Here is a 16,685-nt window from a genome sequence, read left to right as displayed (position 1 = left end):
GCCGGGGCCATGGGGCGCTGAGGGGCTGCGGGGGGGAGGGGAGGGGGGTTCGCCATGAGGTACAACGAGCGGGAGCTGCTGTCCCTGGCCCGGCAGCCCGCCGAGAAGGCGGCGGAGATCCTGATGCGGGTGCCCAAGAAGGGGAGCGGTGAGAGGGGGCGGGTTGGGGAGGCCTGGAGGAGGAGGAAGGGCCGGGGGGGCCGGGGCTGGGGGGGCTGGGGAGGGGGGGGGGGGGACGGGGGACTGGGGACTGGGGGAACTGGGCGGGTGCGGGGTTTGGGGGGGCTGGGGAGGGGGGACTGGGGGGACTGGGGAGGGGGGACTGGGCGGGTGCGGGGCTTGGGGGGGGAGCTGGGGAGGGGGGACTGGGGGGACTGGGAGGGTGCGGGGCTTGGGGGGGCTGGGGAGGGGGGACTGGGGGAACTGGGTGCCCTGGGAGGGGGAGAGGTGCTGGGAAAGGGGGGGTAGGGCCAGGGCTGGAATTGGGGGGGGGGGGGCGGTTAGGGTTGGAGGGTAGTGTGAGGTAGGACTGGGAACAAACTGGGAGGACTGGTGTGTGGGGAGCAGGGACAGGCAGGGAGGGGCACAGGGGCAGGGGGCTGGCAGGGAGGGATGGGGCCAGGCTGAGGCAGCGGGGCCGGGAGAGGCTCTGAGGGGGGGGAGGCTCTTCCCTGGCAGCTCCCAGCAGGTTTCCCCACAACCAGTGCAGCACTGTGAGACTTAAACTGGTTCCTCTGCCCCGGGACCTGCAGCCTGAGCTTTGTCCCTCCATGGTGCTGCCTGTGCTGACAGCCCCAGGCAGGGCTCCCCGGGGTCCAGACGCTCCCAGGGGGTGTGAGGTCCCATCAGCCCAGCAGCTGCCTTGTCTGTGTGTCAGGGCCCCAGTGTCACAGGTTCTGTCAGCCCAGCAGCCCCCTGAGGAGCTGCACAGTGTCACCCTGCTCAGCCTCAGTGCAGGGGATGGGCTGTCACCAGCTCTTCCAGGAGCTCAGGACTGTGTCAGTGCCCCCCTGAAGGCCTGGTGGGACCACTGCCATGCTGGTGGGGTGAAGGGGCTCCCCTCTGCCTTCCCCTTTGGCTGGCTCAGCCCTTCTCCTCACCCCCACCCTCTCCCTTTGCAGTGCTGAAGAAGCGCCTGGTGAAGCTTGTTGTCAACTTTCTCTTCTACTTCAGGACAGATGAAGCAGAGGTATGGAATCTGCTGTGATTTGTCTCTGTTGTTTTCCTCCCCCTCTCTCCTTTCTCTACAGCTTGATGACGTGGGCTTTGCCAGGGCAGAGCCAGGGCAGAGCCTCTGTGCTTCCTCATCCAGCAGCTCAGCAAGCACAGGGCAGGGGAAGCAGTGCTGCCACCTGTCCCCAGCCAGGTGCTTCCCTTGGGAGCCTGGAACAAGCCCTTTAAACATCACCCTGAAACTGCAGAAGGTGGATTCTCTACTCTTTGTGCCTTGTTGACTGGGAGGGGAACCTTACATTTTGCTGTCCCAATTAAAGAATTAGCACTGCTGCTGCTTCTTTTGTGCCACGATTCTGTGTACAAGGCTGGGAGATGTTTGGGGCTGTACCCCTCTCAGTGCTGTTGTTTTGGGCAGGAGCCCTGCTGAGGTCTATGAAAAAGCAGTGATGGCACCTTTGGGTTCTGTTTGGGCTTTGCCACTGCTGAGATCTGCTGATTTCTAACTAATCCCTTGATAACTTGTTAGAGAAATTAATATAAATATATTTATACATGTTTTATATTATCTTTATATATATATTTTAATAATGTGTGTGAGGACAAGTGCAGGCTGGTGCTACAAACAAAGGAACTGCAAAGATTTTAGTGGCCTTTTTAGCCTCAGTCCATCATAAATATTCTACCTAGCTCATGGCAAGTGCTCCTTCCCTGCCAGTCTGCTGCTGGCTTTTGGGGAGCACCCTGTGTGTTCTGGTGAGGGGTGAGAGTGATCTTGAACACACCAGGAATGGTTCAGCAGGTTGGTGGAGGGTGCTGGTGTTGTGGTGCCAGAAATACAGAGTGAAGGGAGCAGAGGAACAGGAGGGGAATCAGCTTGTGAAGAGGGGAGATAATGGCAGGACAAGGGGGCTGGAGTGAAGCTGGAGGAGGGAAGGGTGAGAGGAGATATTAGGGGGAAGTTCTGTACAGAGAGAGTGGTGAGGGGCTGGAAGGGGCTGCCCAGAGAGGGGGTGGGTGCCCCATCCCTGGGGATGTCCAAGGCCAGGTTGGCTGGGGCCCTGGGCAACCTTGTGTAGCTCCAGGCTGGAGGTTGGTGTCCCTGCCTGTGGCAGGGGGTTGGAGCTCTGGGACCCTTGGGGTCCCTCCCAACCCAGACCATCACATGATAACCCCAGTTTTTCAGTCTCTTCCCTGCTGCCTCATTTGCCCCTCACATTTGCTTTGCTAGGATAAAACAACTTGCTTGTGGGTTACATCTGTGTGTGGCTGGTGTCCCCCTGGGGTTCCAGTGTCCTTGGCTGGCAAATTGTCCCCACAGTTTGTCTGTCTGTCTGTTTGTCCTGAGCTCCTCTGCTTCCCCCACCCGCTGGGCTCAGCCTCCTGCAGTGTGAGCTGTTCTGTGTGTCGTGTTTCAGCTCTGTTTGAGTTACTGAGCAGGGAAAGGAACTTCTGGGCTGCCTTTGCACAGAAGGAATGCTGAAACCCAGCAAGGGGACACGTTTGCACCTGGGTAATGCCTGTTATGGGTGCAACTGGCCCAGGGAGGGGTGTCAGCACCCACAAAAAAGGTGGATTCAAAGGAAATGGGACTCTGATGCAGTTACTGAGTTACTGTAGGTTATGGAATGTGCTTAAAGTCACTGGGCAGACTGGGGGGGTTGGGAGGATGGGGGTTTAAAGGGTCTCTCTGGGTCTTTTCCAGCCCATTGGAGCTCTGCTGCTGGAGCAGTGCAGGATCACCAAGGAGGAGGAGAACGTCTTTTCCATCAGTGAGTTCTGCCCCTGCCTCCCCTTTGCATCTCCCCCCCAGCAAACAGCCCTGGGTAAAGGGAACGTTCTCCTGCTTAGTTCCTGCTGTTCCCTGGTGACAGTGGGTTAGTGCTGTGCAGCCTTCCTCCTCCTCCTCCTCCTCCTCCTCCTCAGGGGCTGGCTGTTGCTCTGCCCCCCCTGAGCCCCGCGCTGCCTCGCTGCTGGCTGAACTGCCTGCGCTGTGCAGAGGGGGAGAGAAGCAGGAATGGCAGGCTGACCACAGCTCAGTGCTGCTGGAAATCCCTCTCTGGGAGGGGCTGCTGCTGACAGATTGCTGCTTCTGTGCTAGTGCAGCTCATCAAAGGAGGGTGGGGGGGAGAGCCAGCCTCAGATAAAGCATCTGCTGGGCTGATGGAGCCCCTGTCCTCCCGCCGCGCTGTTTGTCCTTGTGCTGATAGCCCTGGCTCCAGCTGGCTGCTGGTGCCTCCTCCTTTGTGAGCAGCCTTTCATCCAACAGGCAGTCCTTGTGCCAGAGGTATGTGGCAGGAATAACAGGATGTTTCTCCAAGGCCATCCCTGTATCTTTTGGCCTGGGTGCTGCGTGCAGCTGCTCTCTGTGCAGAGCTTTGTCTCCTCTTTTAGCTGGTGTTCTCACTGTCTCCAAAGGGCCCTCAGCCTGAGTGCTGCCACCTCCCTGAGCCCCACACTCTGAATTTCTGGGGGGTTTGGTACTGTTGGGAGCTGTGGTGGATTGAGGATACCTGAGGAAAGTGTTAAGCTGATGGCAGTTGCTGCCAGGCTGTGTGGGATGCAGTCTGACCCAGTTACTTTGCAGCAGCAGGCTAGATCTCTGTGGACTCTGTACTAAAGAGCAGAGCTCTGGGGACAGTGGAATTAATTAGCTGTCCTGATTCTGTCTTGGTAAAGAACTGGAGTTGCACAGGGACTTGTTTTCTACTGTGCAGAGTTACCACATTCCCAAAAGCCTCCAGCAAAGACAGGTCAGTGTCTCCTCTGCAGCTCACCTTGGATGGCTGCTCCCTGCACGTCCCAAATCACTTCCTTGGGGCCATTTTCTGCTTTGCTGAATAAATCTCTGGTGACTGTTTGCAAGGTGGCTCTGGGAGTCCCAGTCCCAGCTCTGGCTGTGTTGGTCCAGTTCAGTTCCAAGCTGTTGTTCTCCAGTTGAGAAGTTCTTTCCTCTCTCAAGTCTTGGACTGCTGTGAGCTGACAAAGGCTGCAGGCAGCTGCTCTGGGGCAGCTGGGAGCCACCCAGGGGGAGGGAGAGGAGACACAGACCCGGGTGACCACCTTGTTCAAGACCATCTTAGCTGAGCAGAGGTGCTGATGGTGGCCTGGCAGAGCCTGGCTCCTGCTGGGGAGGGAGACAGTGATGCCAGGACCTGCCTTAAGCCTTTTCCTTGTCCCTGGCAGGTTTCATTGAGGAGCCAGAGAGGAAATACTGCTTTGAATGTGACAGTGAAGAGCAGTGCCAGGAGTGGATTGAGGCGCTCAAGAGAGCCAGGTAGGTTGGGCCACTAGTGCAAGGTCTGCATCGAGCTGTTTGTGTGCTGGGACCAGCTTGTGGTCAACCCTGGGAGGAAAGTGCTTGTCTCTTCCCAAACAAGCTTCCCTTCAGCTCAAAATAGCATCAGAAACTTCCCCACATCCTTTCCTGCTCAGCTTCTGCACGGTCTGTTCCTGTCTCCAACAGCTACGAGTTCATGAGGAGCAGTTTGATCTTCTACCGGAACGAGATCCAGAAGATGACAGGGAAGGTGAGTCCCTTGGAGGGGCCTCTGGCTGGTGGTGACAGAAGGGTTGGGCCTGGGGTTGGGGCTGGTGATCCAGGTGGTGCTGCTGCCTGTGCTGCACAAGGCTGCCTGCCTGGGAGAGCTCCTGCAGACAGCCAGTTCCTCAAGCCACTGCCAGCCTCCAGACCAGAGTCTTTCTCTGCTGTCGGTGGCACCCACGCCCTGCCAAGGTTTGTGTGGTTTGTAGCCACACAGGTCTGGCCTGGGCCAGCCCAGACTCTCCCTCTGGAAGAGTTTGCAGCAGATCAGGGTGTGTGTGGGCTGAGATCCTGCTCACAGCTCTGCCAGGCTCCTCAGAGCGTCCCTGCTGCAGGTGACAAGTGGCTCACTACACACCGAGGGGACAGAGCAGAGCCTGTGGGCCCTGGCTGGGCCAGGACAAATCCAGCACAGGACTGGACCAGGTGCCCAGCCCAGACTGGTTGAGGGACTGTCCTGGCTGCCCCCTTGTCTGCATCTCACCGGTGCCTTCTCTGTGCTCCTCTGCAGGACCCCCTGGAGCAGTACGGGATCTCGGAGGAAGCCCGTTTCCAGCTGGGATCACACCAGCACTGATCCCCTCTCCTGGCTGAACTGGCTTCTGGCCCCAGAGGGTCACCCCAGCACCCCCAGGACAACAGCAGCGGTTCCCCACAGCGGTGACCAAGTGACTCTTTAATTTATTAGATCATTTTGTATGATTGTTGGAATTCAGTTGGAATTCACTGCACATTCCTGCTTGCCCCAGCTGTGGAGCCAGCCTGTCCCAACTGCTCGAGCTCACACTGGGAGTGAAACCTCCTCCTCCTCCTCCTTCTCCTTGCAAGAGCGGAGGAGGCAGGAACTGAACAGAGCTCCCAGCACCTGCTGGCCCCCCAGCACTGGCTGCAGCCCTCTAGCCTGGAGCTTCTGGAACAGGCCCCAGCCAGCTCTGGCCCTCCTCTTCCTCCCTCTCCTGCAGGGACCTCATCACTTCTCCTGGCTCAGGCTGTCCCTGAGGCTCAGTAAGAGGATGCTCCAGCCGGTTGCATTCCTGTGCTTGCAGGGTTAATTAACCCTGTCATCCCTCTGCTCTCCATGGCAGAGCTGTTCTGTGATGATAAGCAGGAAGGAACAACACTTCTCTAGCCAAGGGAGTGGTCCTGGCAGTGCCTTATGCCCCTCTCAGGGTCTGCCAGCACTCACCTTCCCAAACGGTACGTGTCCCACGCAGAGGGTGTGGGGACTGGGAGATGTTCCCGGCCTGAAACCTCCCTCAGCAGCCCCCACACCACTGGCTCTGCACCTTCAGCTCTGGGAAGGGGAACTGTGCAGGGAGAAGGGATGGAAACTGCTCCCCGAGGCTGCACCCAGTGCTCTGGGTGCCCCAGCTCCCTGGTGCCCACAGCTGGCTGCAGCAGCTGCCCTGGGAAGGGCCTTGGGAAGGGGCCGGGTGACACCGTCAGCAGATGGTGACTGAAGAAACCAACTTGCTGCTGGGGCAGGGAAATGCAGCAGGAGGGCCTGGCCTGAGCTTTGGGCTTTGTTCAGCTGGGCAGGATGGGCTGCAGCTCCAGCACAGGCTAAGTGAGGAGGGAGCAGGGTGTGTCTGCTGGAGCAGGGCAGTTCTGGGTCTCTTCCTTTTTGGGTCTCTTCCTTTTTGGCAGGGAGTTAATGCAGAAACAAGAGCCCATACTGCAGGCTTCAGTGGCCTGGCCTTCCCTCTTATCCCTGTGCTGCTGGGTGCCAGGAGAGCAGCAGATGTCACTGATAGTTTATTTTTAACCTCAAAGCCAAGATTTTTCCTTCCCCTCCTCAGATTTTCCCTTCAGTGGGGCCAGGTGTTTGCTCCAGAAATGACCAAAGCAAGCAGAGGGGCAGCTGTCCCACATAAGCTGAGGGCAGGACAGGGTGGAAGCAGAAAATGTGGCAGGTTTGCAGACAGATGGCAGCTCTAGTGGGAGCAGCAGTGGGATTAAGAGCAGGAACAGGGGAGAGCTGCTGCTCCAGGAAATCAGCGTCCTCAGATGACCCCAAAGAGCATTTGGATCCTCACAGGCCTCCTCTGCTTTACCTCTGGGCAGGGGCACGTTTCTCACGTGCAGCAGCTTTACTCACTGTGAGGAATAAGCTTACCGGGCTGCAGAGGACAGACAGACACCTCCAGGCTGGGCAGCAGGACATAACCCGAGCTGCAGCGGGTCCCTGTTCATGGGCTCCCCCAGCGTTGGCTTCCCAGTGCTGCAGCTTCTGCATCCAAACTGCTCCCTGAGGTTTGGCGTCCGTTAATCCTTCAGTATCCAAAGTCAACCCCTGTAAACAACCCCCCTGGGACTTGGGGAGCCGTCAGTCGTTTCCAGCACACAAACCAGCCCTGGCAGGCAGAGCAAAGAGGGATCCTGCTGGCACCAGCATCCTCCTCACGCTGCTTTCTGAAGGTGGAGCTGGTGTCCACCAGCCCACTGCACGTAACTGGGCATTTTATCTCCATGTTCTGGGGTGAGAGGGGGAATCCCAACACTTGCTGAGCGACTGAATGTGAGACAAAAGCTGTGAAGGGTTACAGGGGCTCAGGCCCTGTAACTTCAACCAACCCGACCAGCGCAGGACCTGGGGCTGCGTCACAGGATGGTTCTTGGGTACTTCTGGCTGGTGATTTACAGACACTTGTTGGTTTGTCACCCCCTGGTCGCTGTGCTGGTTGTTTCGGTGGCCTGTGCAGGGGGCAGGGGGACCGGGCTCCCTGGGAGCCGCCGGGACGTTGTACAGCCGCCGCTTCCAATAAAATCTCGGTGTGACGGTTGTGACAGTCGGCGCTGGCTCAGAACACAGGGCTGGGCAGGGCTGGGGGGCTGGAGCAAGCTCAGGGTCCAGCCTGGGGAGGGTGTGGGCATCTCAGGCAGCTCCGGAGAGGAGGGGACACAGTGGGGATGGCTGGCAGACACACCACAGAGATGGTGCTCTCCAGCCCACGAGGAACAAGGGGACGGGGTGTGTTTCTGCTGGGGGTGTATAGAGGCTTTTTCCTGACAGCTGAGCTCAGGGGACAGATGTGTTTGGGGAGGGGAGCTGGGTCACGGTGCTGCCACCACCTCCCAGCACCTACAGCCCCACTACACCCCTGTGCTGGGTGCAGCAGGACCCTGGGTGCCACAGAAGGACCCCACGAGGACTCAGAATTAATGCTGAAGTTGGACTGTGTCACCCATCCAACTTCAGCTTCATTCCAGCTGTGAAACAACCGGCCAGAGGGGCGAACAGGCCCCGTCACTCGGGCGGGGTTGTCCCATCACCACCCTGCTTAAGCTCCTGGGGTTTAACTGGGCTGAGCTCTGCTGGGATGAACAGGCTGCCTGATGCTGGACGCAGGGGCTGCCCTGGGGAAGCACTGACACTGCACACCAGTACTGTGTATTAAAATACAGACACTTTAATATAAAGACAAAACTTCAAAGCATCGTTTCAATTACAAATCAAGGTGAAGACACAGGAAATTAAGTGGAGGGAGAGGAGGAAAACAAACCCCTAACTCTTACATTGTGGAGAATTAGAAAGGCAGGGTGGAAATATATATATTATACATACATATATACACACCAGAAGAATTCACACTACTCCTATGGGAGGATGAAAGGAATGACAGGTCAACTTACTGGTATAAAAAAAAACAAACCCCAAAACACCAAAACCAAACAAAAAACAAACAAACAAAAAAAAAAGAGATAAATTAGGGGAAGTTTGAATTTTAAATAATTCAGTTTAATAGGCTAAATTATATAAACTAACTCCTATTCACTAGGAACCATCCCATATCACTGCTCTAAGAAAAATGGGTTTTTTAAAAAAAAACAAATCCATTGGAAAATGGATATTTAGTAGTAGTTAAAAGTTTACTAATCAATTCCTGAGCAACAGCAACCTCAATATCTACCGCTTTCCCCATCCAAGTCCCACTCAGCGAGGGCAGGTTCTCACTCCTAAAAAGTTGAAGTAGAACAGAGACCTAAAAAAGTCAGGTTTTAATTGGAAATTTCTCCTTTAAAATATTAATAGATTAAAAAAGCCAAGCAAGGGCATCCCAACCTGTTCTACCTTGTCCTCAGTAACTCCAGCAACTCGACCTCTCTAAAGAATGACGTGACTGCACCAGAAAAGCAACTGGGGGGGGGACACACAAAGTATCACAAACTTGAGAACTTCAGGGTTTGCATCCCAAATCGTGGGGTTTAAATCACCTGGGTTTCTGGGTTTTAACCCCTAAAACCTTCAGGAAGCTCTGCAGAAAGAGGGTTGCAAGGAGCAGCTGTCCTAGAGGAGCATTTCCCTTCTTGTTTTGTCTCTGGTTTAAACCCTGAAGTTCCCAATACCAGCATCTTTCATTGCAATAGTCTAACTAGGTGTTTATATATTCATAATGCAGAAGGATAACTAAAATATGGCACATTTTTCAAACAGGGAATCCATCTTTTAGTGAAAACCTGCTATGGAAGCTATGGAAATGTTGGAGGGGAAGTAAAAAGGGGGGAAAAATAATCTTTACCAGCCATAGAACTGGGAATACTGGTACGCTGAGTACACGGCTGTGCTTCCCAAAGTCTGTGGTTTTTTTCCTCAGTGCTACTCAGATAGTTCACAAAAACACTGTCTAGTTTCTGCTCCCCAAACTGTGGTTTGAAAGTGTGGTAAGGGTGGGTCGCAGACCGCTGGACAACGTCCAGTCCTTGGCTGAAGAAACCAGCCCTTGGGGCTCCCAGTGCTCAAGCTGCTTTATGCTTCTGGCTCAGGCAAAACACCACCAAGAAGTGGAATTCCCTGAGCCAGCTAGCTGGGTGGTTGGGATAACTGCCTCCAAGGAGGGAAGAACACTTCCAGCACCTTCTGGTTCCCATACCCTGTATCAAACACAGCGATTTCAACAGGGAAAGCAAAGGGGTTGGATGTAGGACTTGATCAACCGAAGCCACACTAGGACACGGTGACCGAGTCCTGACAAAGGCTCTTCAGCACCAGCTGCCTCCAGCAAGGGAGCAGCTCTGGCAAGTGTTTGTTACTAGTGCTCAGAGGTGATTAGCACCAACTCCAGACCAGGGAAGGAAGGGCCATGGGGAAGCCTGGCCTGGGAGGGGGGAGTCTCCCAGCAGCAGCCTGAACTCGCTCTCCCAGCGCTGGGCATCTCCTCTTCCAGCAATGTGGCAAAACCTGGGGCAGGGCAGCTGCAGGCTGATGAGGATGTAAAAGGCTTGTGGTGCAACCCTCTTGTGTCCTCAGGGATGGAGTATGGATTCACAGACTAGTCTGGGGTGGAAGGGACCCCACGGATCACAGAGCTCCTGCTGCCTCCAGCACCCTTGGGGAACGTCTTGTGCCAGCGAGTCCCCGCTGCAGGAGCATCACCAGGGCACAGGTCCCTCAGTGCTCATGCAAAGGCCACTGATGTAGCTGCAGGAGTCACAGAGAGGTGGGTCCTCAATAAAAGGAGATGAAAACACGTGCTGGCTGCTGCCACACAGAAACCAACCCCCTCAAGAGCCAAACCACCCTGCTGCATCTGCTGCTGTGCCCTGTGCCACACTCAGCCTCTGCTGCTCAGACTCTTCCAAGTGGAAAAATGGGTGTGGGGGGATGAAGCTGCTTCACACAGTCCCAGCAAGAGTCCAACCACACAGCTCCCCAGAGGCAACCCCACACTGGGGCCTCCTTTCTCCAGAATAAAAGACCTTCTCCTGGGAGCAGAAGCCCAGCAGACTGGGAAGATACAACCTCTGCAGGGAGGGCTGGGCCAAGTCAACCTGACTGCCACAGGCAGCGATCCAGTGGTGTGGATGCTGTCAGCGCTCCCATGGCCCCTCTGTTCTGGGCCGGAACAGCAGGTGAGGCAGGACCTGCCTTCCATCCTCCTCCTCCTCCCTACTGACATGACTCCCATCTATCTTCTGAAGCAAAGCAACTACCCCAGACATGTCACCAAGGCAGGGAAGTGTCACCAAGGTCTTGTCCCAAACAAGCTCCTGTCCCCACACCTGACCCCGCTGCTGAGCCCCCCAGCCCCCCAGCAGCAGTACCAACGTGATGCTCCGTTCTGAAACGTTATTTGGAAGCAATGGAAGAGCTGATCCAGCCTGGAGCCCATCTGCTCAGCAGCTTCCAAGTGAAGTTCCTCACTCATGTATTAGGTTTGACTCAGGAAGGAAGAAAAGCTGCTCAACACTTCAACTTGAGACTCAGCAACGGAGTGTGGCCAACGCCTGGGGGAGTTCCAGGCTGAGGACTGGCAAGTCCTGAGTCACAAAACCAGTGCCCAGCAGATCCTTTCCTGCCTGGGGCTCCTCAGTGACAAAAGTCAGACCCTACAGCACCTTCACCCCCTGTGTCTGTGAGCCTGGCACAGGGGAACTCAGAGTTCACAATCTGGGCTGAGCCAAGCCCCAGCCAACAGCGTGGTGAGCACAAACCACACACCAAAAGGTAACAGAGCTGAGGAGAAAGAGAATGAGATGGAAGCACCAGAAAATATTCCTCATTTGGCTAAGGAGATGCAAGTTCCTGCTGTCAGAAGAAACTGGGTGGAGATGGTGTTCCATCTGGATCCAAACATCACGTACAGCCACGCTGAGCTCATGTTGGCAGCTTCCCCTTCACTCCTCTCACTGCATCACCCACAACCTGACCCAGAGGGGATGATGCCACCCATCATGATGTCATCCAGACCAGTCCACACCTTCCTGAAGGAAACAGCCAGACCCAGAGGTGACATGGGACAGCCTGACTCTCCCACCATCCTCCACAGCAGTCTGGTTTCAGCACCCCAAACCTCTGTGTCCTCCAGTGATGTTTTCCCACTTTCTCCTTCAGCTACACGAAAGATTTGGCTGCTGGGTGCCCCCCACACCCTGGCTGATAGAAAAATTGTTGCTGAATGACTAATCTGCAGCAAGAATGACTAATCTGCAGCAAAGCCCAGTGCAGGTCCAGCACTCTTGGAGCACTCCCAGCTCCACAGGGTGGTGGGGCTCAGTGGCCTGAATCCAGCGAGCACGAGCCAGAGGTACCAAACCAGCCAAAAAGAAGGAAAAGCACCCACGTTCTTCCCCACTGAGCAGTGGGGCACAGGCTTGGCTCAGTACAGCACTCAGGAATTTTTCAGGGGGGGCTTTTTGGCAAGGTCCACGGTACAAGATGGATTTCAGCTTCCTGACACATTCCTCACTGGCAGCAGCGGCGCGGAGGAGAAGCGGCGTGTGTGACAGCCACGAAAGATGGGACCCAGCAGGACAGGAGGAATTCCTTTCTGGAACAGGCTGTTTGGCTTCAACTACTCAAAAGTATCTCCAATTATTGAAACCAGGTTTCAGACCTCTGGCACAGTGCTCCTCCAAGGGTCTTGTTCCTGTGGTCTTACAGATCAGACCTTAACATCTCAAATCCGTTCCTCCAGCAACCCTGCAGCAAGGTAAACGCTCTCCCTGAGAGAGGAACAAGCTGAACCTGCCCAACATCACAGCAGAGCAACAAAGGACCAGGGAAGACATCAACAGCTCCCAGCTAAGGTGAGATTAAAACCTGAGTCCAAGAAACTGCTGAGGCACCAATTCAAAGCCTCCAAAGACCTGAGCCATTTGCTGGGCAGGATGCTGAGGCAGCTCTGCAACTTCCCCAAGGATCCAGAGCTGCCCAACACCCAGCTGCAGAACATCTGGCTTACATCTCTTCCTGGATTCCAGGACATACACTGTGTATGGCTTCTACCAGAAGCTACTGGATGTTTCTCAGCCATCACCCTCTGAGCATTGCTGCCCTTTTCCAGGTTTTCATCTTGCTGTTACTAACTCACCAGGGCTCACCACTCTCAAGTCCTCTCCCACACACAAAGCAGAGCACAGATCCAAACCATCCCTAATTTCCAATCCCTTCCCTTTCCAGTGAACAAGGCAGCAAAGTCACACCAAGACTAATAAGCACACAAAGGCTGCCTATGGAAGACACTTCAGAACCAACAAAATACCTGCACTTTGTCCCAAATCTCTACTGAAATTGCCAGGGATGAGGTACAGAGGAAAGGGCCAACAACACCTCTCCCCCACCACGCTTGGGCACGGCCAGCACAACCCTTGCTCCTGGATGCAGGGAGCAGGAGAGCAGAAGAGAGCAGATGGGAGCAGAGGCACCTGCCTACTCTGAACCCAGAGGTGGGAGTTGAGCAGCAGCACGTTGAGCCCAGCTTTCTGTGACTCTGGGATGCCCCACTGGGTGCCTGACAGGACTCAAGCCCCAGGTGAATGCCCCATTGCTGGAGGTGGCAGACTTCTCATGGAGCACCAGCTGCCCAGGAGGGATGTAAGGAGAGCGGGTTCCCCTGACACAGAGCAGTCAGTGCTTGTCAGGGCTGGCAGGCAGGTGTTTCCCAAAGCCTCAAATGTGTTTCTCTTCCAGTCATTTTACTGTTGCTATTCCCCTTCCTTTACTGTAGTTTCATTTATTGGTGCCTGGTCCAGGCTAAGCTCCAGACCAGTGTGATTTCTACTGAATGGATCCTCCTTCTCCTCACTTTGTGCACTCCAATAAATAAGGTTTGGTTTTTTTTTTTACTTTACAAGTTTACTGTGCATTGTACAATCTAAAAATAAATGAAATAAAGTATATGAAATTTATAATTTCTCCAGCACATCTCTATAAAATACAGCTGCTGCTCAGAGCAGGACTTTCTGTACACAGAACACCAAGTCACAAGACAATGAACTGCACCAGTTTGACAGCGTGGCAGCAGCACAGTTAAGCTAGATTGCTGTGTTTTTGTGAACTACCAATTTAAGAGCTACTCAAAAGCAAAGGAATCCAAAAGCAAAATGCACTTCATTGATAAATGTACAGGGCTAAGCCATATTCCCAATCAAGTATCAAAAAACCTACTAACAAAAGACATTGTGCTCAGAACAAAAACAAGAAGCTGAGAAAATCTGCTGCCTGCACCAGTACAGAAGCACTAGCATCCTGTTTTCCCAACGGTGGGAAGAAGGGCCTGACCAATACCAGTGAGTACACACCCTGTTCATATGCCAATGGTGCCCCAGAAAGAAGTGACCAGACTAGCTACCCAAAAATTCACAGTGACTCCAGTGCCACCAGCAAATGGCCCGGTGAAGTAGTTTAAATGGGGCAGGTTTGAATTTCTCCTGGTTAAACTGTGCCTGCGTTGGCTGAGCTCACCTGGGCCACCCCCAGGGCTCCAGCTGCCACTCCAGAGGGGAGTGCTGAGTTCATTAGTTCATTAGTAACTAACAATTAAAAACCACCCAGTTAACAGAGCGCCCAGCTGGGTTCCAATGAGAACCAAACACTCAACTGCCCTTCTCTGTAGCTCCCACCACTGGAAACCAGGTGGAATTTGGTATATGAACAGAGTCAGGTGAATAAATAAACTGCAGAGCTTTCTGAGAACTGGGGTTGGCATTGGTCGACCCTCCCAATTCAGCACCAAGGATTCAAACTAGAGGCACAGTTCTGACGGATGAAATAGCACCGAGAGGAGGCTCTTTACGTCTCTGCTGGTGTGCCAGTCCTTTATTATTCAGAGAATTGAAGAAGAAGTTGTATTTTAGGATTCTAGGTGGAATAAAATAAGTCAAAATTGTTTTTCACTTAAAAAAAGAGATAAATACTTTATCTAAACTATCAACAATACAAACTGGAGCTTTAAGCATTTCTTTTGCCTTTTTTTTTTTCCTTTTTTTTCTCCTTTTTTACTCAGATTCACAGTAAATATTCTGTTCTCTGTTGTTTAGGTCTTTTTTTTTTTATGGTTTTTATTTTGTCCAGTAGTAAGAGAGTAGAAACCCCTGCACAGGCCAGGTGAGCACCTTTCAGTGGAAGCCGAGTGAAGTTGGTCCACGTTGTCCTTGCATAGGTCACATTGGGTTGAGGTAGAAATCCTAGTTACCTGCACAACAGGAGGGAAGGAAGAGACTCATCTAAATAAAAGACAAACATCTACCGGGTGTTAGATGCATCTATCATTTCTACATTGTTCCAAGACCTCGTTAGCCAGCAAAGGAGCAGCAACTCTTGACCCAACCACAATCAGACACACAGGATGCCTCCAAGAAGGGGTTTTTTTTTGTGGTTTTCAAGGCTTTCCAACAGTGTAACCATATCAAACTGTCCTCCTGTGACTGACCTTGAGCGAGGAGGAAAACAGGAGCATATTCTCCTGCTCAGTATTTCACCTTTTTCTCTAGCACATGCTAATCTGCTTTGAATGTTTTATTACCCTGGGGAGGAAACATTACATGAGAAGCAAAGCAGATGATTTCAGCCCCCGATTCCAGATTTCAACCTTGGTTCATCAAGGACTTGGAGCACATGTATTCACACCAAAGTCACTGAAGCTGCTCAAATATTTGACCTGTGTTCAAGAGGGACCACAGCTAGGGTACGTCAGGCATACACCACCTCCCAGCAGCATTGTTTCTGCTCCTTTGCTCCCCAGTCCAGCTCTGCCATCCACCTAACCTTATGCCCTACATCCCTTGCCTAATCCTGCTCAGAACCACTTTGTGACATGGACCATCACAGCTGATGCTCTGGGGTCCAGCCCACAGCGACCTCAGATCCAGGTATGGAAACTGCTTCAGCAGAAGGCTTCCACACTGCTGTCACTTGAGTCACTCACGTATAGGAACCCCCAAGCCTAACTCTCCTCACCCCTTCTCCCCCATCCTGTTCCTATTCAGGGGGTTTCAAGCCCCACCAGCCTGTTGTTGGTCTGTGCTGGGACCACATTGCTCACAACTCTTCCTCAGCCTGACTTCATCCTACAGAAGGCCAGAGGTAACACTGACATGCCTCACAAAAGCCTAACAAGGATTTGTTGGTGTCTGTGGAGCAGTTTCATGATGGAGACGCTATAGACAATGCACAGTCAAAAGAATCTCTCAGGTACACTGTAATTGAGTCATGTTTTATAAGCAGCAAAGGGTTTTCAACCACATACTTATATGGAGCTTTGGTACCAGTGAACAGCAACAACATCAAAGACCTACAGTAAAAAGCATGGAGCAAGCTCTGGGGCCTAACAGGCTGATTTCACTTTGCAAGCACGAGTTGTTACATCACAATGCCACAGAGGATTTCCATTTACAACAGTACCCAGTTCTACAGTGGTACACTTTATTCTGGAGTTGCTCTAAAGACATTGAGATACCTGCTGCAGGAAGAATGAGAACAGTCTGCAGGAACCCTCCTCTCCTCTGTGGCCCCAGCCTTTATCAAGCACAGAGCAGAGTTAACCCTGTGGATCCCCAGTAAACCCAGTGATTGCTAAGTGAGTATCCCCACAGCATTGATGGAGTATTGCTGTTAGCCCTGGTAGGCAGCCCAATCACAACCTTTCCTTGCTAGCAGAGGTTGTGTTTTCCAGAGATGCTGGGGCACATGAACTGCAACACAAGACCGGTGCATTTGCTCTCCTAGAAGGAGCTGTAGCTTGTAACCTAGAGATTTTTTTTTAAGCTTTGTGATTATTTAGAGCAGTCATGGTTGACTGACAGTAAAAACAAGAGCACAGAGAGTCACAGAGCAGCATCTCACACCCTAACGCTAAGCGAACGTGGACTTGCGGAGATGCAACAGTCTGCGTCAGGGGGCAAGAAGAGGGGAGGGGGGGAATCAAAGACAGCAACAACCCCTTCCAGTCACTGTATAAAACCAGACATTAAAATAGACCAACCAGACATTAAAATAGACCTTTCCTCCTGCTGCACTGATCTTCAGATACAAGTATTTCTGTGAAGCGATCCCAAACCTGAACATAATCCTGATGTCGGATGCGACAGACCAGAGTCACCCCTGTGAGTGCTCCTTGTCGAGAAATCCTGACTCCCAGAGCAGAGAGCATGAAGCCCCTCCACCCTGTGACTCTTTAGCCATCAGCCTATTTGCCTCCCCTGTTCCAGAGGCCCAGCCCCAACCTATCTCTGAAAAGGAAGCAGCGTC

General features: G+C 53.3%; 1 protein-coding gene across 1 annotated transcript; it reads left to right on the top strand.

Moving 5' to 3' along the window:
• Window positions 1-39: 39 nt before the first annotated feature.
• PLEKHJ1 (pleckstrin homology domain containing J1) lies at window positions 40-5,419 on the top strand. The gene is made up of 6 exons (XM_084276220.1): window positions 40-148; window positions 1,122-1,189; window positions 2,879-2,945; window positions 4,360-4,450; window positions 4,640-4,703; window positions 5,229-5,419. The coding sequence occupies exons 1-6, from the start codon at window positions 55-57 to the stop codon at window positions 5,292-5,294; spliced, it is 450 nt and encodes a 149-aa protein (XP_084132346.1). The 5' UTR covers window positions 40-54; the 3' UTR covers window positions 5,295-5,419.
• Window positions 5,420-16,685: the final 11,266 nt, after the last annotated feature.

The sequence above is a fragment of the Gallinula chloropus genome, assembly GCF_964237585.1.
Source record: "Gallinula chloropus genome assembly, chromosome: 28".
Taxonomy (NCBI): domain Eukaryota; kingdom Metazoa; phylum Chordata; class Aves; order Gruiformes; family Rallidae; genus Gallinula; species Gallinula chloropus.
Note: the sequence above shows the minus strand (reverse complement) of the source record. Positions and strands in the feature narration are given on the sequence as shown.